The 24,878-nt window shown below is 37.9% G+C and overlaps 3 protein-coding genes across 5 annotated transcripts; all 3 read right to left on the minus strand.

The window, feature by feature from the left end:
- Nucleotides 1–235: 235 nt before the first annotated feature.
- On the minus strand, nt 236–12,477 carry flvcr2b (FLVCR heme transporter 2b). Of its 2 annotated transcripts, XR_004543060.2 has the most exons (11): nt 11,605–12,470; nt 9,496–9,637; nt 6,954–7,094; nt 6,081–6,148; nt 5,894–5,997; nt 4,832–4,942; nt 3,978–4,083; nt 3,235–3,346; nt 2,455–2,510; nt 1,744–1,907; nt 452–555 (listed from the first exon to the last, which is right to left on the minus strand). XR_004543060.2 is itself a non-coding variant. In XM_033990507.2 (10 exons), the coding sequence occupies exons 1-10, from the start codon at nt 12,193–12,195 to the stop codon at nt 490–492; spliced, it is 1,497 nt and encodes a 498-aa protein (XP_033846398.1). In that variant the 5' UTR covers nt 12,196–12,477; the 3' UTR covers nt 236–489. The 2 variants fall into 2 exon arrangements, 1 of the variants encoding a protein (XP_033846398.1); XM_033990507.2 differs by lacking the exon at nt 1,744–1,907 and having other exon boundaries at nt 236–555; nt 11,605–12,477.
- Nucleotides 12,478–13,345: 868 nt separating this feature from the next.
- batf (basic leucine zipper transcription factor, ATF-like) lies at nt 13,346–16,205 on the minus strand. 2 transcript variants are annotated; one of them, XM_055232165.1, is made up of 4 exons: nt 16,188–16,205; nt 15,878–15,988; nt 15,046–15,150; nt 13,346–13,738 (listed from the first exon to the last, which is right to left on the minus strand). In XM_055232165.1, exons 2-4 carry the CDS (start codon nt 15,938–15,940, stop codon nt 13,535–13,537), a joined length of 372 nt encoding a protein of 123 aa, XP_055088140.1. In that variant the 5' UTR covers nt 15,941–15,988; nt 16,188–16,205; the 3' UTR covers nt 13,346–13,534. The 2 variants fall into 2 exon arrangements, with proteins under 2 accessions (XP_055088140.1, XP_033846399.1); XM_033990508.2 differs by lacking the exon at nt 16,188–16,205 and having other exon boundaries at nt 15,878–16,007.
- A 4,044-nt stretch (nt 16,206–20,249) lies between these two features.
- On the minus strand, nt 20,250–24,179 carry zc3h14 (zinc finger CCCH-type containing 14). The gene is made up of 17 exons (XM_033990506.2): nt 24,048–24,179; nt 23,732–23,774; nt 23,521–23,635; nt 23,389–23,429; nt 23,122–23,278; nt 22,771–23,056; nt 22,548–22,705; nt 22,365–22,465; nt 22,144–22,293; nt 21,986–22,063; nt 21,802–21,907; nt 21,529–21,725; nt 21,097–21,235; nt 20,881–21,020; nt 20,714–20,793; nt 20,461–20,567; nt 20,250–20,393 (listed from the first exon to the last, which is right to left on the minus strand). Exons 1-17 carry the CDS (start codon nt 24,081–24,083, stop codon nt 20,390–20,392), a joined length of 1,938 nt encoding a protein of 645 aa, XP_033846397.1. The 5' UTR covers nt 24,084–24,179; the 3' UTR covers nt 20,250–20,389.
- Nucleotides 24,180–24,878: the final 699 nt, after the last annotated feature.

A 24,878-nucleotide genomic window follows, 5' to 3' on the forward strand; every position in this document is an offset into this window, starting at 1 on the left:
GTGGGACACTGAAACAGACTCAACAAATGTGTCTCTATCGAATTGATAAGACTTACATTTATACCAAGGTTATAGCGACATTTGACTATCCTTATGTTGAGAGAATACAAATACTAAAAAGGCCTGGCAATTCCTGTAAATTGGTAGGACGAAGGGTCAAGTATTACAGAGAAACACAAGCTTGATGGTAGCAAACACTTTTAATGTGTTATTTTAATAGATCCATGTTGTAATGCTAACTAGTAAACATGTACATGTTGTCTTACATATATTTTACATAATTACAAATATTTCACAGATTTGGTTCAGATTTCCAGCATTGCATTATTAGTAAAAAAAATACACAAATGTTACATTGAAAAAAAATCTATCTGTAGAATTTAATCCAGTAATAAATAATTTGTATAAGGTGTATGCCAGGTAAGTGGGCAGAAGTGAAGTGTCTCCAGATTTAACTGTAACAGGAAGAGCAACATGTGAGCTATTCGTTCACATTCGTTCTTCTCGGAGAATTATTTGTGACGGGGAGTTACTGTTCGGGCAATCAGGAGTTTCCTGCGGATCAAAAAAGATTGTTATTTTACAAATAAACAAATATCAAATTAGGCATAACATGATGACCACTGAAGTGAAATGGATTGCAAAGATTATAGTTTTATCTTTGATGAAGTATTTAAGGGAATAAACATAAATGTAATTCTTAAATTATAGTTAATCCATCTTTATAAAAAAAATGAATATTGCAACATATATTGCAGTTTAGTGAATTAGAGCCAAACTAGGTGAACTAGAATAACTACACGGCTTACATCACACTGATTCTGCAAGATCATAATGTTATGTCTGACAGATGTATGTGACAAATATGGGTAAAAGAAGAATAGAAACATAAAGTTAAAACTAAATCTCCGACATGTTACTGTTACTGCCATATGAAGCATCTCGTACTCTGAGGACTTCAGGGAACGGCCTCCTGCTGGTGCTCAGAGTCCGGACTAAACATGAGGAATCAGCATTTCATTTTTCTGCAGCTAAAACCTGAAACAATCTTCCTGAAGATGTGAGACAGGTCTCTATTTTGACAATGTTTAAATCCAGGCTCAAAACTGTTCTGTTTAGCTGTGCATATGACCGAAAGGTTTTTATTCTGTACTTTTCTTCTTTAATGTTAATTTTATGATGATTATTTGTGATTATGTATGTTTTGATCTGTTGTATTGTGATTTTAATGTCTTTCTTATTCTGTAAAGCACTTTGAATTATCTTGTGTACAAATTGTGCAAATAAACTGTACAAATAAACTTGCCTTGCCTTAAAATACAGAAAAAACATTAGTAACATGACTTTTACTGTTAGTTAATGTTAAGTTCAAAACTTATCTGTTTAGAAAGGCCTTCTCATCCTGACCTCCCTGACCATAACTGCTCTGTCTTTTAATCTATATTTGTTTTTAAATGTATTTTTAATCATTTTACATTGTTCTATTTGTATTGTGTATGTGTGTATATGTGTACGGCGACCTTGAGAGCCTTGAAAGGCGCCTAACAAATAAAATGTATTATTATTATTATTATTATTAATGATATATGTATTCTAGTTTACTTTTTTATTTTCATAGGGTTTCAAATTTGAATTAGTAATAAAAATCACAGGGCTATGTAGTGTCAATGATGAAACTTTAAAAATCATAAAAGAAAGAAGATATTTAGGTAGATATTTGATTGACAGCAGCAGTGCTCCTACCTTCACACAGTGATGTGTTGAGCAATGATTTGAGTTTATTTGTGTTTTTTGGAAGCAGAAAGGTTTAGAGATTATTCTTGAGAGGGAGGAGGGGGCGGAGTCTGCGTCTGGTCTGTGATTAGGGCTGTGGCTCCATAGTCCTGTCCCGCCATCTGCCCTTCTGCCTAAAACAACAGCTACTGATCACTCACATGCCATGCACTGGATCACTCACATGCCATGCACTGGACTGTTCCACTCTGGAGGGACAGTCCAGTGTCCCATGGGATAGTTAGAGTGTTGAATGTTAGTATACACATAATTTTTTAACAAATTCAGGATAGAGATTTGACTCGTGATTATGATGTTGGAATAATCAAAAACAAATCAATGGGCAACAACTTTGTTAAAGTTTGAATTATATGGAGTAGTTCAGTTCAAAAAGTGAATCACAGCTACAGATTCTGCACACCCAGGATGCATTCAAGCACTTATTTGTTGTATTGCATAACCATTGTATCTCTAGAGTATTAAAAATATATACTAAAATAAACTGTAGTATCTGTATTTTGAATTGAACTACTGAAATAAATAGACTTTTATACATCATTATGGCAATAATAAATTTATTGAGAGTGAATTAACCATTTCATTAATGAAACATGTTTTGCAAAAAATCAAAAAGTAAAATATGTTTACTAAAAATGAAAGACAAGCACTGAGCCAGCTTACCATAGCTTTAGCAGTCCTGTTTGCATTTTGTCTACGAAGATCAGACTTAATGAAACCTACAAAAAAACAAAAAAACAAAAAACAACATCAAAATAAAACTCTCTCACCATTTATGTTCTAGTAACACAGTAAGTAACACAGCTCCAAAATGCTAGTAACCCACTTCAGTGAAACATTCTTGGTAGTAACAAAGGTCAACCAACAGATGGCTCTGTTGTACAAATAAACAGCTCAGTCTTGTTATTGACTCCTACTATTTAAATTATATTAGATTGTCCATTAATCAACACCTCACTTTCAACTGACAACATAAAAAAATAACTAAAATTAACTATGACCTGGTTGAATCTGTGCCTTGAATGTCACTAGACATGACAAAGTTTAGAGTGCTGAATGTAGCTTTTCTCTAGAAAGTAGTTTTCCACTGGTGTGTTTGAAGCTGAGTAAGGAGAAAACAGTGAGTCAGTTAAATGACCTTTGTCACCACAAAAGTCTCATCAAAACTTGTGTTTCTTTGTGAACAAAGTTTAGTGCTTCACTGAGTAATGGACATTTAAGAAGTTAAAGATTGGACATAATGGGTTCATGTAACTACTTTGCTAGAAGGTCAACAGCTACTGTATACAAAATCTAACATTTAACAAAGGTTAGAAAGGTGTAAGCTACAAAATAAAGGTGTAAGCCACAAAATAAATATTATATCCACTACAGAACAGCAAACAGCATGAAACAAAAATGAATACATATTTAAAACATTTAAAGTTTTTAAATTGGTCTCACCAGTCATTACTGTGCCAATCAGAAGAAACACGCAGAGGAAGATGTTTCCAGCCAGTGTGCCATAGGTATCAATGAGCTTGCCCTGAGAGATGGTGAAAATAATGCCAAACACCTGGATGTGAAAAATATGGTTAGTGGAATCCATCAGACAAAACTCCTACAGCCTCACTGATAACATCCAGCTACAACAGCTTGCTAAATATACAGCTGTGAAGTTTCACTAACTCTTCTAAATCAGAGTTGTAGTTTCTCCATTCATTTTCTTTCATTTTATTCAAGGCCGGGTCGCGGAGGCAGCAGCCTGAGCAGGGAGGCCCAAACTTCCCTCGCCACACACATTTCCTCTAGCACTTCCGGGAGAATCCCGAGGCATTCCGAGGCCAACTGAGAGACATAGTCCCTCCAGCATGTCCTGGTTCTTACTTGGGGTCTCCTCCCAGTGGGATGTGTCAGGAACACCTCTCCAGGTGCTCCTCCCGTGTGACTAAACTCCTCACCCTGTCTCAAAGGGAGCACCCAGCCACTGTGCAGGCAGGCAGGGACTCTCCACCCACCCATTTCCCCATAATTTATAATAAGTACTAATGGTTACAGTTGCCACCACAACATTCAGGATGTATACAGATTCATTGTGAAGCAGACCATATTTGGAAGTGCTGTTGGTGTATTCTGTTTGTATTTATTAGATATTTTCTAAGCATTAGAAGCTCTGATGACCTTTTTAAATTATGTTTTAAATGTACCTGTGCAGAGCAGTTGAGAAGGCCTGAGGATGTGCCCTCACACTCTGGGTAGGTCAGTTCCACTGCAAACTCAAAGCCTAGAGGCAGGTATCCAGTCATGAAGAAACTGGAAAAACAAAAATAATATAACAGAGCAACCCTGATTGACCTGTCATTCTAGAGAACACAAAAACACTCCCATGATCTCACAGAAAACCAAACCCTAACCTGTTTTAAAAGTGTATAATGACACATTGACTAACTGAAACAAAAAAGTGGGTCAATTGGTGTCTAATGGTGCTGACAGACCTGACCTTTGTGCACAGTAGTGGAACTCCAAGTTATACATCTTCTGTACATACATTTATGTAGTATATGATCACTTTAAAGAGGGTCAACTTGAGTTATTCATTTTCAGCCATTACAGATGTACATAAAAGATGTTATGTGCAATAGTGAGAAATAACCAAAAGAAAAGGTATTGAACACATTAAGAAAGGAAATTCTAATAATGGATTCAGGTACAGAGAAACTGGAGAAAGAATGACCCAAGTATTGGAGGATTTTAAATATGTTTTATTGGATATTATCATTATTATTGCACATAATATAATTTATGGTCTGATTTCTTTGTACGTGTTCTTACTAAGTGTGAAATGAGACACAAGAACACAACACAAGATTTTGATCATCTACAAAAATCGGTTCAATAGGCTAAGCCATTTTGGACACATTTGTCTTATCAGTAACTCAATAGAACCATTGGCATATCTTTAGAGAAAAATTTAGACATGTCTGATATCATTTGTAACCACTGTATATGGGGCAAAAGATCCAAGGTAGCAAATTTAATGAAAAAAATTTAAAGACTGTACCCAAGGGATCCAGCGGTGATGAAGACTACCCAAAGGTGCCCCAGGTCAAGAGTAGCAGCATACACAATCATCCCAACGAGAGACATTAAGTACACAGCAAGAGTAGTCTGCCTTAAAATCACAAACAAAACAACAAACTCTTATGACCATTACAAAAACAATATTATGCTGCCCATTATAAAGAGAGTACTCTAATAACATTTTGAGGACAGATGCAGTACAAATATAGCAACTACTGCTGTTCCTCTCTCAAAAATGAAATACAACAAGGCTAAGCCAAAACAAACTAAAATGTGTGTATTTATTCAGCACAGACCAATGTTAACTGCCTTTAAAAGAGCAAAGGAAAATATTTTATGATGTTTTCCAATTCAATCCAGTCGTCCATCCATTGATTGTGTGCGTGCAGAATGCCAATAAAACATTTTTATTCTAGCACTAAACAAGCTGTTAATGTGTTGCACTTAATCCATCAGAAAAACTGGAGGAGTCAAAACCAAACCAACATTTCTCAAACAAGTGTTGAGGTAATAGATCACAGAAAGTTAAAATGGTAAAAGTGAAATCTGACCATTGAAATTCTATATGTGAGGAGTTGTTTATTTTGGACATGACAGGGGCCAGGGAATTAAACCATTACCTACCAGTTTATACAGCAATATGAGAAAAAAATAAACATTTGCTGCATATAAACCAGGAAGAAGTTTGTAAAATGTAAATACTAATTTTTGTTGTTTTATCGTTTTCCACTAAAATATACAGGTTACATTTAAAATATATGATTACATTTTGTGTCCTTAAATGATCTTAAACCCCATTGTTCTGCTTTGTGATCTGTAGAAACAATGTAAGGTAAACATGCTTTCATCTATATAGCTACACTGAATGGCCGGACAGGTGTGGACATTAGTCTCCTGGACAGCAGAACAATCAGGAGGGCAAATGGGTCACGGATCTAGCGCCTAAAAAAACTCTGCACGGTCCCCAAAACAAACACGAAACTACAGTGATAGTAAACACATGTGGTCCCCAGGTGCTCAAGTGTGTATGTTTGTGTATTACTTGTATGTTTTGGTTCGATCCAGCCACACTCCGCAGATGAGAGACCCCACCATTCCCGCGATGACTATTGTAAGGCCTATCCTCCCAGCGTTCACTTCTTCTCCCTGAAAGACAAACTCATAGAGATAAGCTAAAACAAATAAAACACTTGAGCTAAATAATAGTAACAAATCCAGTTAGCACTCACAGGGTAGTGCTCGATGATCATTCGGTTCAGTAGGGTGCCGACTGCATAGAAACAACCCACATTCAAGCCTGGAAATAAATAAACAGACAGCTTTGAAAAAGAGGTGTAAGATATACATTGTACTGTGCAAAGTTTAACAAAAGAGTTTGGGTTAGAAATGTGCACGTGCCCTTATCTGAACTTTTTTGGGGGTATTTTAGTTGAGTCGAGTCAACCATAAGGCCAAGTTTCCAAAACAAAGAACCAAGGACTTCTAAAAAAAGGATAAGTCTGTACTGAATACCTTTTCACAGTGTTACATAAAGAGCTATGCTGCGAGTCTTTAAGTACAAGAAATTTGGGTCAGCCTAAAGAGGTGAAGGAGCACTTAAAACTGCTCAAAACTTAATATATATTTTCTATTTTTTTTTTTTTAAATATACTGTGATTATCATAATATTTTTTATCTTTCCCTCTGATGGCTATTTCAAAAGCACTCCACCAATGTCACTAAACAAGCAGCTCTCGTGTCTGTTGCTGGGGTATGAAACAATTACATGTAAATTGACAGAGTCAGGTAAAGGTCTCAGGTACATCTAAAAGCATGTACATGTTTAGCAGCTGTTTGGAAACTAAAGGTCGACCACTAATAATAGAGATATGAGCAACCTATCCAATGAAAGCAACAGAATATGTTTTAGAAAGATAATCTAGAAAAGATATGCTATATTGATTGAACCAACTTCAGTTCTATTAGTCCATAAATTAATTTTGGACCCTTCTGACACATAAACATTTATTTATTCTGGTATATTTGGTATATTGTACTCTACTGTACGTTCCAGAACTACTGGATGGGGTGCAGTGTGAGTGCCTTGATGTACTGATAGTGACCATAGGTTATGATGAGAAGGATGAAGGGCTTGTTCCGCAGCAGTCTCAAGATGGAGGCAATGTAGGAGTACTGCTCTGGGGGGATACTGCGGGCCACAGCCTGGGCCTGGGTGGGGGGCAATCTGGGACGCTCCTGGAACACTAGAAAAAGAAGAAAAATATTACTCAGATGAAGAATAATTGCGAATAAATGTATACAATTGTGATTCAATTATATTTGTGCAGTAAGGATATCATTACATTGTACTTGTTAGTCTAAAGATATGTTATGATTTTGACTAAAATTATATGGCATGTTATCATACTGTATGCACATAATCAATACAAAATGCCACAAGTACACACATGAGTCATAGTAGGGGTAAAGTACAACAGACAACAAATTTTTGTCAGAGGGTTATCGTTTTCTCCAAAACAGTGTTTATATTTATTGCAACTGACCTTTGTGATTTTAAGACAAACAACTTAGCACCTTGAGCCTAGAACGAGAAATTCTTATATATACTATATAGTATATAGTATTTAATTGCAGAGGTTTGGTTTAGTCCTTGTACAGCCACATTATGTAATAATGCTGCAGCAATTTATTACAAAACTATTTAAAAATGCAGTTTTATTACATAATGAAGTGACAACTTGATTACATTTTGAATTATTATTACATAATACAGCTGCACATGGCATTCAATTCTGATTTATTCCCTGTAAATTCAGATTTTTTTGCTACAGTAAAGGTTTGTGAACTGTTACTGATTGTTAGTTATATAATGTAATTTCTTAACCAAATAAAGCAGGGTTTGTTTCATCAACTGTCTAAAGGGCAGCAACCACCATACTTTTTAGATGCAACAGTGGGACTCTGTCTGCCCCGTTGACTCATAGGTCTATAGCAGCAGCACAGATGGGCCGGCCAGCAGGACAACCCTCACACATGGCACCTGGCATGAGCGTGTCTGAGGGTGTGTGCTAGGAGTGGATTTGTCATAGCATCAAACTACTGCTGCAGAGACGTGTAAAGCACAGCACACACTCTCCACAAGCCTCCAAGCCAGGTCCAAGACGGAGCATATCCTTTATAACAAGGCCCTCATTTTTACAACATAATAGTGTACACAATAACTAACTGATAAAGGCCAAGCTGACAGTGTGAATGGCAACCACAGCCTTATTATGGAATGCCCTCACAAGCCTCCTTTTGTAATTCTGAATGCATAACTTTTTAGCACAAGCCCACGAGCCCTCCCCCACAGAACAACAGCTTTTTTATTAAGCCGTTTTGGACTGCAGTGGCCAACTATTGCAATTCCTGTAATTAGTTTTCCTAAACTCAAATGCCTCCACTAACAAAATTAAGTGTTTTGTTTTATTGCATCTACATAAAATTGTATTAATTAACTTTTTTTTTTTTTCTGTTGTTTGTTATTTTTTTGCTGATTAGATTCCTTGTCTTGTGACCAGCTTTCTGACTTGTCTTGAACAATAGTAGCCTTTCTGTCATTCTTAGACTGTGGGAGTGACTGGTTCAAGATGTCCAGGTCAGCACTTTTGCCAGTCCATTCAAAGAGACAATTTTGTTCATTCATATCAGATGTAAACTAAAACCAATGATTGTCTGAATTCTCCAACTTCCATTTGTCACAGCTGCTCTCTCAAAAAGGTTGTAATAATAGACACTGAAATCCTGTTGACAGAAGCAAGGCCATATAACAATTAATCTCCTGTCTGGATTTGTTTGGTGTGTCACAAAAAGTCTTGTAAGGCCTGCACTGACCACTTCCATTGTATACAAACATTTTAGCATTAGCACTGTCACTAGATTCACCCTTTAATCAATTATGACTCAGAAAGTGTTGCATATTGAAAAAGTTGCTTACTAAGGAATGTTGTATGCTATATGCCCAGGCCATCATTGTAAATAAGAATTTGTTCTTAATGTTTTGCCTGGTAAAATAAAGGATAAATAAATAAAATAAAAATATTTTCCCATAATCTTGTATTGTATTGTACCTTCGGCTGTCCAGTGTTTTGACTATGTCTTACAGGCTTATATTTGTGATAATTGAGGAGCATGCACTGAATAGAGCTGTGTTGTGTAAAGAAATTCTTGGTCAACTAAACACATGTCCTGCTGATCGATTAGTTGACTAAAAAGGGGGAGTGACAAAAGTTCTCAGAACCATTACGTATCTTTATGTATCTGACTCAAACTGCACTCAAGACTAGAACTGCACAAGAGTTGATACAAAAATAACTACTTATGCAGCAAAAATGTTCTGGAGGAAACAAAAGACAGATTAAACTTGTGAATCATGACTTTAATCATACTTTACTGTAAATAAAAATATAAAAAAAAAACAAATCTAGCTCACTACCTTACTCACTAACTGCTCCTGCTGTTGTCCCATATAAATCCATTTAATCTAAATAAAATGATTAGTCGACTAATACAAATTTTGACTACGACAACATCAACCGATTAATTGACTAAATGGGTAAAGGCGTACAGCTATAAAACTGAAACTGAGTTGAGATGAGTTCATACCAAAGACAACCAGTACAAAGAGTAGAGTGGCCACGCCTGCGGTGATGTAGAACATAATGCTGATGTGGTGAGCCAACTCATCCTTATCTTCAACATTTGGGACGAGAATGGGAGGCACCAGGAATCCAATGGCAATACCCAGCTGTAAAACAAAATATATATTATTAAATAGTTACAACACTGGATTGCATTCAATAAAATGGTGGCAATGAAGACCAAATCCCACATATACATATACATATACATATATATATATATATATGTATTAAATTTTAATATTAAATTGTTACAAAGTGGAAGTAGCAGCAGTAACTGTAGTATCACTTTGTATTATATTAAGCTTACTCTAGGAACAATATGCTGTATATCCTGTGTCAATTTTTGATCAGCTGAACATTCAAGACATTGTTTATTGTTCTTAGATTCATAGTATTTCCACAAATATGAGCAGCAGACATCTTAAACTGATTATAGGTTTCAGTCCTGGAGTAATGCAATCCTTTTGTTCCTTCACGCCAGGACACAGGCATTGCTATATGGCTTTGGCATCTGACTGAGCCTTGAATAAGCTACAAGCAGGCAGTTTAAAGATCACTGCATGAGCCCTGGTGTAGATATACAAACCACATACTGATAATGTATTTGAAGTTACTATGAACACACCTGATTTCCAAGAACTCCAATACAACAGGCAGTGGAAACTTCCTTGTCTCCAAACCAGAGTGATGCAATGTATGAGGGGATACCAAGAATAAAAACCACCGAAACCGAGCAAATAAATTGTCCAAAAAATGTAACAGCAAAATAATCTGGATGAGCACTACCTACTTTCACCCAAGCACCAATGCAGTTAAAAGCTGCACCAACAAGGACCACTTCCCGGATTCCTCTATTGTCCAAAAGCCAGAGGACAGGTAGAACAAGAGGCACGTAGGTAAGAAGATATATAAGAGACAGCCAGTCAATAGCAAGCGCACCAACACTGTAAAAGCGCATGAAAATATTACTGATAATGCCATACTCAAGCCACATAAAGCTATTGCAGGCTGACAGGAGGGAAAAAAGGAAAAGCATGAACCATCGACGATGGTAGAGTTTAGTTTTAGCCTTGGGCATGAACTGGGTCAAACCACCATTGATAGACTCAATATCCAAACGAGAGCCACAGGAGATGCCGAGTGGTCTGGGGCTCCACTCAAGAGAAGCAAGACCAGGAGCATTCTCCTTAGCTGCCTTGATCTTCCATTCCTTTCCCCTGAGTTGGGATTTTGCATAGTTCCAATCCGAATTATTGTTCTGTGACATTTTGACTGTCCCAAAGTGAGGCTCAAGAAAAGAAAAAACGCAAATAGGAAGCCAGAGCCCGAGGTTTAGCGGTGGTGTTGTCTTAACTCTCAATGAAGTAACAAAAGGCTGATGTTACATTCCCAGCTACATGTGATGCCACTGAGCCACCACTCTGCTCTGTCCTTCTACTTATTACACTCTGCCGCAGTATGAAGTGTTAATGAAGTAAAACTGCATGAACTGCTGAGCAAATATTAAACTAGTGTCAAGTGAAAAGCTTACTTATTTAGATGTGTACGTGTGTTGTGCAACTTTTCACAACCATATTATAATTTAGTTTTTAGTAGGATTTCTTCTAAATACTCTATTGTTCACAAATAATGTAGTGCAACTTTCTCTGGTGGAGGGTCTCCATAGTATTACCTGCCTGTCGGGACAAATAAGTTTTGCACATTTCACATTAATAAGCCCTTTTTAAAATAGTCACCTATAAGAGTTTACATTCCTGGAGATTATTGGAAAGATGCATTTGGAGCATGATGGTTATGGTAGTCTTTTAGTTTTTTACTACGATGCATCAGCCAGATAAATGTGTTCACTGCTGTTGTGATCGCCAATATAACAGAATATAGAAAAAATATAGTTTAAACCAAAGCTGGATGGTGCGTAATTACGCAGACGGCCACTTGGATACAATTATCCACGTGCTGGTGCGCATAGGTCAATGGAACTAGCTTAAAACAAGGCCATTTCTGGTAATGAGTGATGAACTGGATGGAGATTTAACATGTACCACAGAGGTTTGTAGGGGATCTAATTTACCTGATTCCCAAACACTCCGATGGAGCAGGCAGTGGACACCTCCTGCGAACCAAACCACACGGAGGCGATTCTGGAGGGCATCCCCAGAATGAACACCTGAGCGAAGGAGCAGCAGAACTGTCCGAAAAAAGTGACGGCAAACAGGTTTGGTTTGACGCTTAGGACCTTGACCCACGTGCCGGCACAGTTCAGAGCTGTGGCCACCAGAGCGATGACCCGCAGACCTTTTTTATCCAGCAGCCAAGTGACAGGGAAGATGAACGGAATGTAAGTAAGCATATAGATCATGGACATCCAGTCTATAGTAAAGGCGTCCACGCCGTAGAAGTGCATGAAGATGTTGTTGATGATGCCGTATTGTATCCATTGAAAGGAGTTGCAGAGAGAGTAGCTGCTGAAGAGGCAGACTATGAGCCAGCGCCGCTTGTACAGACGGGTCGGTGGTGAGGGCACGCCACTGACCAACTGCTTCTCGTCCCGGGCACACTGGTCCGGACCATGTTCCCCCTCCTCTGTTTTAGAGTGTTTCTCCAAATCCACATTTTTGGCGCCATTCACTTTACTGTCTTCAAACGCCTCTTTTTCACTCATTATCCCTTAAACTGTCTTCTTTCAGTCAACTTGAAATGGACAATGGAGCACCACAATTACAAAAATGTTGTGATTTATAACGCATTAGCTCTTGGTCTGCTGCTGCTCCTCTTATTCACACCGTAAACTGAAGCTCAGTTCCACTTTTAACTCTGTGGTAAGGCCTTACGCTACACTCTTTCATGTCCTGGCGTTTCGTCGGTCAGTCAACTGAACTTTTCTTTAAACTCCTTCGTTGCATTATTTTAACAGCCTTCTCTCTCTGGACACTGTACGCACAGACTGGTACGAACACGTGTGTCGTCCTGACCCCGGATCCCCCTGTTCCGAAACTCCTCAGAAAATGTCAGGCAAACAAACTATGAGAAGGACCGAGGGCGGAGTTACACAGTGAACTGTGCCTGCAGACGTTTCATAGGCTACTGTCTGTACTTTGTACATGTGAGACTTCAGGCGTTCTAGAGATAGCATTTTGACCCTCAAATGGCACTTACAAAGAAAACAGGCTGGACAGTTTGAAATAAGGCTAAATTACGCCCGCAGAATACATTTGGCATCATCACTGTCATTGTTTTATTTATTATGAGGGCTTTATTTAGGTCAATCTGGTTTAAGCACGATGCCAATGGGCTGTGTAATTTATTACTGTACAATATGAGTGTAATATCCTCAAATATAAAAGTAGGCAATTTGCTGTGCTGTTCAACACTGCCACCTAAAGTCTGCACATAGATAACATGTGCAACAGTTGTGTCTTTATCAACTGCAGTACAGACGCGCACGCCCTGTCTGCTGATGACAAGAAATAAAAGACAAGGTCTACAAGATTAGGCGCGAGGCTTCACATTTAATAAATAGACAATAATGTATCTCTGTTACAATCACTATTCAGCACAATACAATTGGTCAGCTCTCCAGATTTTGGTCATATCAACCTTTGTACATTCTGCTTGTCAAACAATCACATCTGTCAGTGGCTCCTGAGAAAAACATAAAATAACTCGAAAAACAAGACAGCATTAGAAAAAGTCATATAACACCATAGACTGTATAAAATATACAGCTTATGTATAACACTAGTAAATTGCTGCTTACAAAAATACTCTCTCTTCAATAACATACAATAATTGGTCTCATATCTCCCTTTGTAAACATAGACTGGCACTCCATAATACAATTACAGATCATAAAGACATAGATGAGCAGAAGCAAAATAAATAGTAAATTTCACCCAGTTACAGTTTGCTGTCATTGACGTGTATAGACAGTATGTTGTATGTTGTACAGTTCTGGTCTTGTCTTTCCGTTGAGGTTATCAGTTGGGGTCAGAGTTGAAAGGTCAGTGCTGGTAGTGTGAGACGGCAATGTGCTGGTGGTAGGAGCCGTGGTGGGCGGGGTAGATGAGGTCAGGGGTTGTGGGGGTCAGGCCTGTGCACAGAGGCTCATGGCTGCTCAGCACGGACGACAGATAGTTGGCCTCCTCCGTCAGCTGTTTCACCTCCTTCCTCAGAGCATCGTTTTCTTTCTCCAAGTTCTCACTCTCCTGGAAAATAATTAGTTAGGAATTAGAAACTGGTGTTTGTAGTTTATATAGAAGATCATGTGATGTATTTTATCTTAATAATTAAGTGCATGAACTGCCTCCTCTCTCCCCACTGTGGTAGATATCTCATAGTTGCCCTGTCTTTCGTTTTTCACTTTTTTGTGTGTATCCTTTGAAAATATCAGATTTTCTGCATTATTTAATGCTTTGTCCTTCAGATTACACTAAATAAATATAAATTAGATGTTATGTCCCGACGGTTACTCTTTAAGTTACTCTTACCTGAGCACTGTTAGTAGTTTTCCCAAATACGTTTTTAGTCTTACAGTATTTCTTGAATAATTTCTTGGACCACACCTCTGGTTTAGACAAAAATTGACCATTTGCTGATTTGGCAAGAAAAATAGAATGAAAGTGTAAGTATGTAAACTTGCTGTACCAGTGACAGGCCTCATTACAGTAAATGTTAATATTGTGTAGTTCTTTCACATGTTTAGTCCCTTTATGTTGTTTTTATGTTCTTCCCACCTTTTGAGACAATATCAAAGATTCCACTTTGGCAACACAAAGGTCACATCACTCCCTGAAAGAGCACTATAGGTCTTTACTGTCACACAGGCTCTGGGTAAACCCCATGCATTTATGCGTCACTCAGCCAAACACAGCCCACTGCTCTGTGTGCGTTTACAAGAAGTGACTGCCACGTTTCCCCCTCTCTCTCTGCCCACAGCATACAACTAACACCTCACCAAAACTACTACTGAGGAAACAGGAAGTCAGTCTGGTGTCACCGCGAGGGAAAATTTGCTTTCCTGTTTATCAAGCAGCATGATAAAAGCAAAACCACAGAATGTTGAGTTTAAAGTACTATAAGAGATGTCTTGGGTATTTTTTGGACATATGATTTCCTCCCACATAGGATTTTAAGTTGATCAAGTTACAACCGACAGCAGCTCTGAAAAATACCAACAAAGCTAAATCATGGGTTCGACTGCAATATAAACGTTTAGTAAGCTGATGCGGCGAGATTTTTTGAACAAAACAAAGTGACAGTTGATGTATTGTAAAAGTTGTAGTCATCATCTTTGCATCTCTGGCATGCTAAGGAGGGATGCCCACACGTGCTAATTTATTCCTGTAGCTTTTGCAAACTTAGACCAGCGTCCAAGTGACAGCAGAAGCCATGACACATCGCCACATGGTCAGGTAGTGTAATTATAGTGCAATCCTATTTCTAGTGGTTTGACAATTGTATCAGAAACTAAATGTATTCAGAGTAGTGATGTTTTTTAAGTGCAAAGTCTTACCAAATGTAGACTGTCTGCTTTCTGAGTTTGCCTCATCCTGCTTTTCTGTGCAGCAATTCGGTTCTTCTCTCGCCGCATCACCTTCTTAACATCATCCGAGGAGCCCTGAATAACAAAAACAACAAAAAACAAGTTTATTTAAATAGCAAAATCTATTATCTACATATGGTTGGTCATACATAACAGGTGCAAAATCTGCATCACCTTAGTTTGTACAAGGAAGGGCTGGGTTTCGGGGTGGCTGAGTCATTGGTAACGAACCCATAACTTCCTAACCGTTTGATTATATGGTATCAAAATAAGTAACCCATTCAAAAGTGCTGTGTCAGTTATACTCTACATCAAAGGCACACATATTGAGGTCAGGCTAAACACCCATTGCTTTAATGATGCTCTCACAAAAATCACCAGAACGAGTGAATTTTCTAACTTTCTGTTGCTTAAATCAACAATTTTGCTGTTGAGGTTGTAATTTTGGGCGATACAAAAATGAACTGAATAGTGAGAATTTACAAAGCCGTAGTCTGTTGTGGTCACATTACTGTACACACATGCAAGTACGACACAATTTGTTCCTAACACTTGCCCAGTCATTCACAGTTTGCGCCCTCAAAACAGACAATGGATTCACTCTGGCCGGGCATGAGATGAATCGTGCAGTTCACAAAAGCCTACACATTGGTTGAGTAATACTTACAGCATGTGTGCATGTAAAACACTGTGTAACATGTGACAACTGGTAGAAAAGGACAACCCAATTTATGCGTAAAAGTATGTCAAATCAATACAATATACATAAAACAGGTATTAAATTAGTACACAGTAGACTCACCGCTCGACTTGCAGGGGATGGAGACTTGTAGCTTGTGTCGTTGCTATCGGAGCCCTGTGCCATCGCCAACCTGCCCTCAAGCGCTCAATCGTCTTCACACTTCTGCTTTATCTGTGCAAGAGAGAAAGTAGCTCAAATGGTTTTGCTTGGGCTCACCACATGAATGACTCTCCTTTAATCTTCTCTCTGCCTTTCGGTGCCTCCTCCTCTCTCTCACTCTCTCTCTCCTCCTATCTCTCTATCTGTATCGTACATGCCTAATAAGTTTTGATGCAACTTCTGGTAAAGGGAAAAAAAAAAGTTGCGTTACCTTGGAAGTCACATGTTTGGTGGAAATTCAGCCTCTGAGTAGTAATCTGGTAAACTCCAGTGAAATAATACATTGGTTAACAGGTTTTGTGTTGGTTTTGTTAGTAGCAGGAAAAGATATCTAAAAAGTATATTTGGTTTCATTTTTTTTACCTAGTATGTTGGGCATTCCCTCTTCCTCTTTCAACTGTCATGTATGTTTCGGCCTAATCCCCAAGAGACAGGCCATCCCAAACTCTACATATTTGACCTCACTGTTTACAAAAGCTTTAGGTAATTTCCAGAAGTGATTTTTTTTTTTTTTTTTGTGTTTGGCAACACATCAGCTGCAATGACAACATGTGAATAAAATACATCCATGCTTTCAGAAATACTTACAGAATATTTAGAATACTACATCTGATTATAGAGACTGATTGGTAGAGATGATTAGTTTGTTTGTCCCCATCGCGAGGTAGCATTTGGTGTTGCAAGATTATCACATGAAAAAATAAATAAAAAATCAGGACCAAAACAGCTTTGCTTGGCTGAACAACCCACCCACACAAAAACATGTTCTCCCATTGCAGGAATTTTGAAAGGCAAGGGCAGGCGGTTCCAAGACTTGGCATTTATCAGTGTCCAAATGAGTTGATACTGTAAAGAGAGAGAGAGAAAACTGGTACGAAAGGACACGATAAAACAAAAAGAACCATTTGGATAAAGTGTTCCTAGATATTCCTCTATTCACAGATATAAAAGATCCGTCCTTTGATACTGTATATGTATAAAATCACGTTTCTCTAATCAATACTTTGTTTGGTAGGATAGTGGTTGTGGTAAATATTGATCATAGATTTACATTAGTTCAGTGGCAGTTTGTGAAGAAGAGAGGAACAAATATGAAGGAGAGCTGTGTTCTAAAAAGGAATTCCTCCTCAGATACAAGCCACTACAATGTTCAACTCTAGATCAAACCGGTTCTGTTTTAGGGTGCGTTCACACTTGTCTCTGCTGGGTTCTGGTTTGACACCAGTTTAGTCCAAATGGAAGATCTGATTTGGTCCTGTTATAGTTCTGGTCTAGTCCGAGGTTAGTTCTGAAATTATTTCCAGTTTAGCTCCATTTGAATATGCTAGTGTGAACACAAATCATTTACTGAGCATATAACTGAAAGGATCTCTCTTCTCTTTGATGACCAGTGGCATCGTCTGTTATTTTCAGGGAGACTGAGTGATAGGCATAATGACATACAGTGGAACATCCCAGGCAAAGCAATAATACCTCTATGGAGAAGCAGGTGGCAAGCCTTCCACCAGAAAAGTTACATAGTGCATCTTTAAACTCTAATGTAAATACTTTGGGTTTGAACATTGAAGGTCACATCAAATAATTCAATAATAATAATAATAATAATAATAATAATAATAATAATAATAATAATAATAATAATAATAATACAAGAAACATTTTAAGTTCTGTTATGAAAAATGTAATTAAGGTCCAGCTAGGCTAATATAAAAAAAAGGTTAATAGTTTAGTGATCGGTAGAATGGGTCAGGCCATGACTTGATATTGCCTTTGATCTAGAATACACACTTCTTCAGTACTTTACAGATGTGAGTCTGGTCATCTGTGAATCTCCCCGTTTCCAAATGGCCGTGAATGGCAGGTGGATTAGCCAATCAGGAGCAGGCATTGCCAGTACGTACTGGGAAAAAATAAATGAAAATCACAGGGGGCTGAAAAACATTCCGTATTACTGCAAAATCAATCGGTAAAGCACTAAACTGTTAATCTGAGGTGAGATAAATTTGATCTTATTTGTAAATCATAGGTTACCAATGAGCTCCTTCGTTATACATGTGTCCCTGAAAAAAACAAATCTGATTGGACGATCATGTTTGACCAGGCTTGAGACACATGGAGGATGTGGGGACCAGACTATTATCAATCTCTATAAAAAAAAATACATAGAAATATCATTCTGGATTTGCCAGGCAAGACTTGACAAGACAACAATAGGCTTTTTATGCAAATTATTTAACACTAATGCGCACGTGCTAAAATGGGTTTCCATGGAAATTGCCAGACTCATCTAAGAGCTAATTTTATATAGCATTAGGTCCGGGCTTGAGATTTTTCTAGGTGCACTTTTCCAACTGAGACGAGTGCAATGTTTTATGGTCTGTACTGCACAAAGTAAATACTAGGCACAAGAGCTAGAAGCTGTGGAAGGACCTATTGTAAGATAAAACATGTAAGTGCTCTGATGGGAAGTGAAATTCCCGTCAGTGACCTGGGACCCTTACCACTACGCAGGAATGTGCGAGTGTTTTCCAAGAATGTATGGCTTATTATATTTTTAAAAACTCGAACATTGTTTTCACATCGGAATATTATATTTTTCTTTCTTGTTCTTTAATTTTCCTAACCAACCCCCACATTTTTCACTCAGTGAACAATAGCAAAACTCACAAAAATTTGACCAAAATTAAAACCTACACTTCTCTCATTTCTGGCAGTCGGGGACTGATCACCTCTATGCCTCTAACAACTCGGTCACAGAAAGAGGAGGCCTGACCCGCACACAGCCCATCCATAGTCTCACAACCAGAGCCCTTCACCAATAGGTTTTTGCAACAAGTTTTACGGTCTCTGTGTGGTGAAGCTACAAAAAATTTTTTTTATTTATATAATTTTTTATTTTTTTTTACAAATTCAGATTTCAGTGATATTTGAATTAGTTGTTAAACTCCCTGCTCTAAAGCTATTTCATCTGAAAAAAAAAAAAGAATTTGGCAACAAAATTTGGAAACAAAATTTAATATAGGGAGAAAAGGAAGATGTCATTTTTAAAAATTTTCTGAACTTTTGCACGAAATTCAATTTTGGCATCCTTCAAACAGGAAATCACTCATATTTTATTGATAATGTGACACATTTTCTGTACAAACTCGTCCTAGGTAGTACTTAGATACCAGAATCATTCTATATCATATTGACAAGTGGGACATTAGAAGTTGTAATTTTTTTAAAAACACTGAATGGTGTTGCCGTGACAACGACACAAATTTCTGGTTTGTTTTTAAACTTTGACGAATGTGCACATACTTTGGCCCGATCTCACTCAAACTCTAATCGCTGGTGGACAGTCTGGGCCTGAAAATAAAAAATTGGCATGATAGCACCCTCTAGGAAATTTGTATGGAATAGTAAAATTTTACTTACATAATTTTACGTACATACAAAATTTGGTACACATATTAGTGACATAGGTTTGATTTAAAAAATTAGACCATCTCCTGTTGCGTTGCCATGGTAACAAGCCAAATATCTGCTCTCAAGAAAGGGATGTCCCCCCCAAAAAGTTTGGAGAAGCCAAACCAAATATGGTACATATACGCAATATGACAACAGGAACAAAAAAATGTGTCGTGTCCTCACCCTTTACAAACCGGAAGTCCGCCATATTGAATTAATCGTGTGACATATGTCATAATGTAATTAAATTTTTTTTTTTTTTCATAATGTAATGCTTTGGCCACAAAATCCTGCCACATGTTCATATATGAAACTTTTTTTTTTTTTTTGAAAAGCACAACCTAAATTATGGGCACATTTTCAAAAAGGCGCGTTAGGGCCCTCAACTGGGTGAAAGATGTAACGCACTTAAAAACGATAGTGGACATAATAAAGAAATCCAACAAAATAGCGTGATGAAATGGAGCGTGTTTCATCCCTCTGGGTGGCTGCGGGGAGGGCTACTGCCATGTTGTGTTTTTGTTTTTTTTAGGGGGAATGTAACTTGCAACATAATCACAACAAATGGAAAGCATTAGAATAATTTTACTATTCAACTAGTAGTGATATTTAAGACAATCGTTTCTTTGCATCCATATGGAGCATTATGATTTGTGAATTATTTTTAACATTTATTGAACAAGAATGTTTAGTCAATCCATCCATTTTTTAGCCCCAGCAAATGGCGTTTGATTATTTCCTCCCATATTTTAAATTACCTTAAGCCGTTTTTGAAAAAGGACTAAAAAAACAAGAGGGGTCTAGTAGAATAATTGACAGCTTGTCAGTGTGGCACATTTTTAATATTTTTAGGACATGAACTTGCTCATGAAAACACATAAAAAATCATCCCAATACAATAAAACAATAAAGAACATCCAGAAGAGTCCTCTTTTTATCCTCCTTATTCTCTGGGGAAGATTAACTGAAAAGGAAAGAATTTAGTTCACAGAGTAATACGGTGTTTCATCATTAGTTTCACAAGTGTCTACCTGGGCTGAGCTTTAGTCCACTTCAGTGCGTGTCTTGGTGGTAAAGATGTGGTGGGATGGTAGAACGAACATCCAACTCGTTTACACTGTGCAGCAAAGCGACAAGGCTGTCAAAGAGTAAAGACATGAGTATTTAGTATAAAGAACCAGTGTCTGTGTAATAATCCCTCAGTCGTCCAGGTCTGATCCATAGCAAAGACATAGTTTAAAAAAAGAACCAGTGCAAATTAATGTATCATGAACCAACTTATACCTTTGGGTGATAAAATGGACAGTCCATTTTCTTACACTGAGGGAAAAAGCGACACACGGTAGTAGTCTGTACTGGTGGCACTGAGAACATAGAGTACAGTTAGTTAATACTAAACCAAGTGATAAAATACAAACAAAAAAAAACTTTAAAAAGTTGTGTAAATAAACCTGGTCTTGGTGGAGGATTAGCTGTACTTCTTCGGCTGACGTGAGTGAAAGGACAATCGGGCTTTGTACACTTGGCGTCATATTTACAATTTGGATGGATGAAAAGGCATTTATCTCCAAATTTACAGTTGGGAAATGTCCTATAGAAAAATTAGGGACATAAAATATGAACAATATTCATGAATCGATATGGCAACAAATGTGGTTAACACTTACTTGCATTGAGTTGTGGGGTGATGGTATGGACACTCGTCTCCACTTTTACAGGCTGGCCAGAACTTGCAACGTTCCGAAACCTTTTGTCTTTTAGTTGGGATGTTCTCCGTGTCCATTTCTCCATAATCGATAATTTCATCTTACAAAAAGCCATTAAAACACATGTAAACATTTGACAATGATAACAAAATTTTATAATGAATGTGACCGTGGCTATTAGAACTATATGATAGCTGCCATCATGCCATGTTCACTGGTTGTCATCGTAAAGCATATAGTGAGCAGTGTTTTAGATTTATCTTATAAGGTAAATTAAAATAACAATTTGTCATAATTTGTCTTTTTTGACCATGTGACGCCAGAATAGCAGTGAAAGTTGGAAACCATCAAAGGGCAATGATGGATACAATATATATATGGTTGCTATAATACCATCAATCAACGCATTTCCTTGCAGTCTCTGAAGGACGCTGACTGAGGCTTGACTGTTGCTCTCAATGACTCCTTCCCTTGGAGGAGGTCTGACATCATCCATGTCCATTTCAAAACCTGTAAAGTTTCCCACTGGGCTGGGCACGCCGTCCAGAGTAACTATAAACTTTGGACTTGCAGATTCCCCAGGCTCCTTACTGTAAAAAGATAACAATTTAAACCAAGAACTAGATATAAGACAATGCTCTTAAAACTGACTGTAAGGCATGATACCCGGATTGGACGGTGCGAGGCAGAGCTGAGATGTCCTGCAGAGTTCTGACAGCTGACGGCTCTTCTAGTTGTGGTCTACTCATGATAAAAGAACGAGTATCAGGGCCTGTAGATAGTTTGGGAACATATCACATGTTAAAACACTGATGAAGTCATTATTTGAAATATTTAAATATGTACATACCATATTCCCCTTGCTCCCGTGCTTCACCACCCTCCCTAGAATCCATTTGCAGACGTGATGCTAAGGATTTGGGGGGAACTGAAAGAGAAAAAACACATTTGTTTACATATAACCAAGAAACAGAAAACACTTTTGAACAAAAAGAAATGAAAACATACCAGTTCTTGATTGAGGTAGTTCTGAGGACGCATAGGACCGGGGGGCTAAGCTATGGAGATGTTCCTGGACCAACTGAATAGCCGCTGTCATCTCCTCACTAGTGGACAAACGAGTACGAGGTGCAACAGGAACAGTCTGCCGCTGCGGGACTGTTTAGATAAATAAAAAGTATGAGAAAAGAACATCTCTGTTACAGTAATATCTGTATGTGAAAACACACTTAATGGGTAAGCTGTGGTTTTTGTGATGGAATCTTGGGCTTCCGATATGGCCTTGAGAATCAGATTCCTATTTGCTTGCTTAGCTGGTGGTAATGTAGGTCTGAGGAACAAACATAAACTTTAGAGGAAAGTTAAACATAGGTGAGGCAAATATATATATGCTATGTGAACAGATGACCAACTTGCGCTCTGCTTTGGAGGGAAGGGACACACGACTGGACAGTCCTCTGCTACCATAGCTTGTGTCATCGTCTTCAACATCATCGCTGTCCTCATCTGTTCTACTCACCCGCACCACTGAGCTAGCAACTGGGGCTTTACGCTTACGTGATTCCTCAGGCTACAAAAAGACAAGAGTATTTATCACTTTGAGCACTTTATTTACATTTAAATGTGGACTCATACCTTACTGGCACTGCTTCTGGATGACCTGCTGCTCCTGCTCTCCACATGTCTGGAGTGTGATTCTGCAGAGCTCACTGAGGTCAGCTTGCTTTGACCTGGTCTGTAGATTTCAATACTAGGTCTGCTTGATGAACTGCGTGTCCGACTAGAACTGGTTCCTGTTTCTACATGATTTTCTGAAATCAGGTCATCATCCATGTCTGGTTTAATATCAATAACTGCTTCAGAGGGAACTGGCTCCACAAGAGGTTTCACCGCAGACGTAAGCCTTGATGAAGAGCTCCTCCTTATGAAAATGAAATTATTATTTTTGTTTCAGGGACTGTAGAACTAAACAGTCTAGTAATTTACCTGTTTTCATATGCAGAACTGGACACTCGTGCCTCAGACCGAGAGCTGGAAACTGTCAACTGTTTTGATTCCTCAACTCTGCTGCCTTCAGAAGAGCGTCTTTTACCTGCAGACATGCCACCGTCTGACTCTAGTTGATTTTTTGAAGATCCAGGCTCTGAAATACAGAGAGTAAAGTTCATCTTATTTAAAGGAATTGCATATACAACAGTATATTCCAGGATAACACTCTTGGCAACGGGCATCTTGACTGAAAAACAGACTTACCAACTGCAACTGATCTTAACTTCTCCAGAACACCATGTAACCTACAAGAGAACAGGTCACGTCAGATACAGTACAAATGTGCACTGCTATTATGTTGATGTTGGACAATGTAACACAGAGTACTCCTCCTACCAGGCTGTGAACTTAATGGTGTTACTTCCCAAAAACAGGGACAAGTCGTCAGCCATCTGTTGGGATGTTTTCTTGTTCGCTACCATCACCATAATATAGTCAGGAAGCTCTTCATCTATAGACATGGCACAAAAACACAAATAAGAGAAATTAACTTACTTATCTTAATTATAGAATATTCACAACAAAGAATACGGAGTATTGTACTCACCGATATAGGCACCGAGCTCCTGTAGCTTGCCCTTGATAGCTGCCTGCAAAGCAAGTTTGTAAGGTAATTTGATACAAGTTAGCAACTGCAGAAAACAGAACCAACACGCGGTTATATGCTAAATGTAAATGGTAAAGTTTTAGGGGGAAAAAATCACGAAACCATCAAAAGATTAAACCGATAACCTTTTAAACTGAACATGTAAAAATATATTCAATAATTCGTATTCTATAAGCTAAAACAGGCTAGCATTGAGCGAAAACACACTGCGCCGATGTTTGCGGAGGTTAATGGCGCATATAAACATGCTACTCACTCTTATTTTCTTGCTGATCTCTGTTCCGATCTCCATCGTTCCAATAAAAAGAGAAACAAGCAAACCAAATATTTTATATACCACTTTTTTGTTTTACACAGCCCGTAGCTACCAGAGAGCAGTCACGTGACTAAAGGTAAGGAAGCCGGGCAGGGACAGTCTTCCTTCTGAAAACATGTGGTTATTTTAAAAATATACAACTTTGTTTGTAACTAATGGGCCTTACAAAAGAAAACAAAATTATAAACTGTCCTAAAGCTTGTATTATAATTTACCCACGCAAACTATTGATTATCAATCCACACTAGATGGAGCCAAAGACTAGGCCGATACAGGTGCACTTACTCAATCCATGGAAGTGTAGCACGACTCTCAAAAGAAATATTTGTATAAAGAAACATATGCATCAAATTTTATGAGCTGGTTAACATAGATTTGTTTATGGAATTAATTATTTTTTATATATACTTCTATACTGAGAACTGTATTCTAACAATTAAACACTGATGTTGAAAGGCAGATGATGGTATGCATTAGTTGGTTTGTTTGATTTTGAAATAGCCAATTATGCAATGTTTAAGTAGGCCTAAATTTATGTCCTGTTTTGCTGTTTTACAGTACCAGCCTAACAATCATGGGAAGGAGCTTTCTGTCTAGACAAGTGTCTGAGCCAAGTCTTCATTTTCCTTGGCTCAGACACTTTATGGGTGATGCTTTGTTCAGTGCTTATTAATGATTAAGCCTGTATTGTCAAATATTAGCTTCATAAAGTTGACTAAACTACATATCCTAAGGTGTCAGTATAGGTGCATATTTAGACTAGAACATGTT

The sequence above is a fragment of the Periophthalmus magnuspinnatus genome, chromosome 24 (assembly GCF_009829125.3).
Source record: "Periophthalmus magnuspinnatus isolate fPerMag1 chromosome 24, fPerMag1.2.pri, whole genome shotgun sequence".
NCBI lineage: Eukaryota > Metazoa > Chordata > Actinopteri > Gobiiformes > Gobiidae > Periophthalmus > Periophthalmus magnuspinnatus.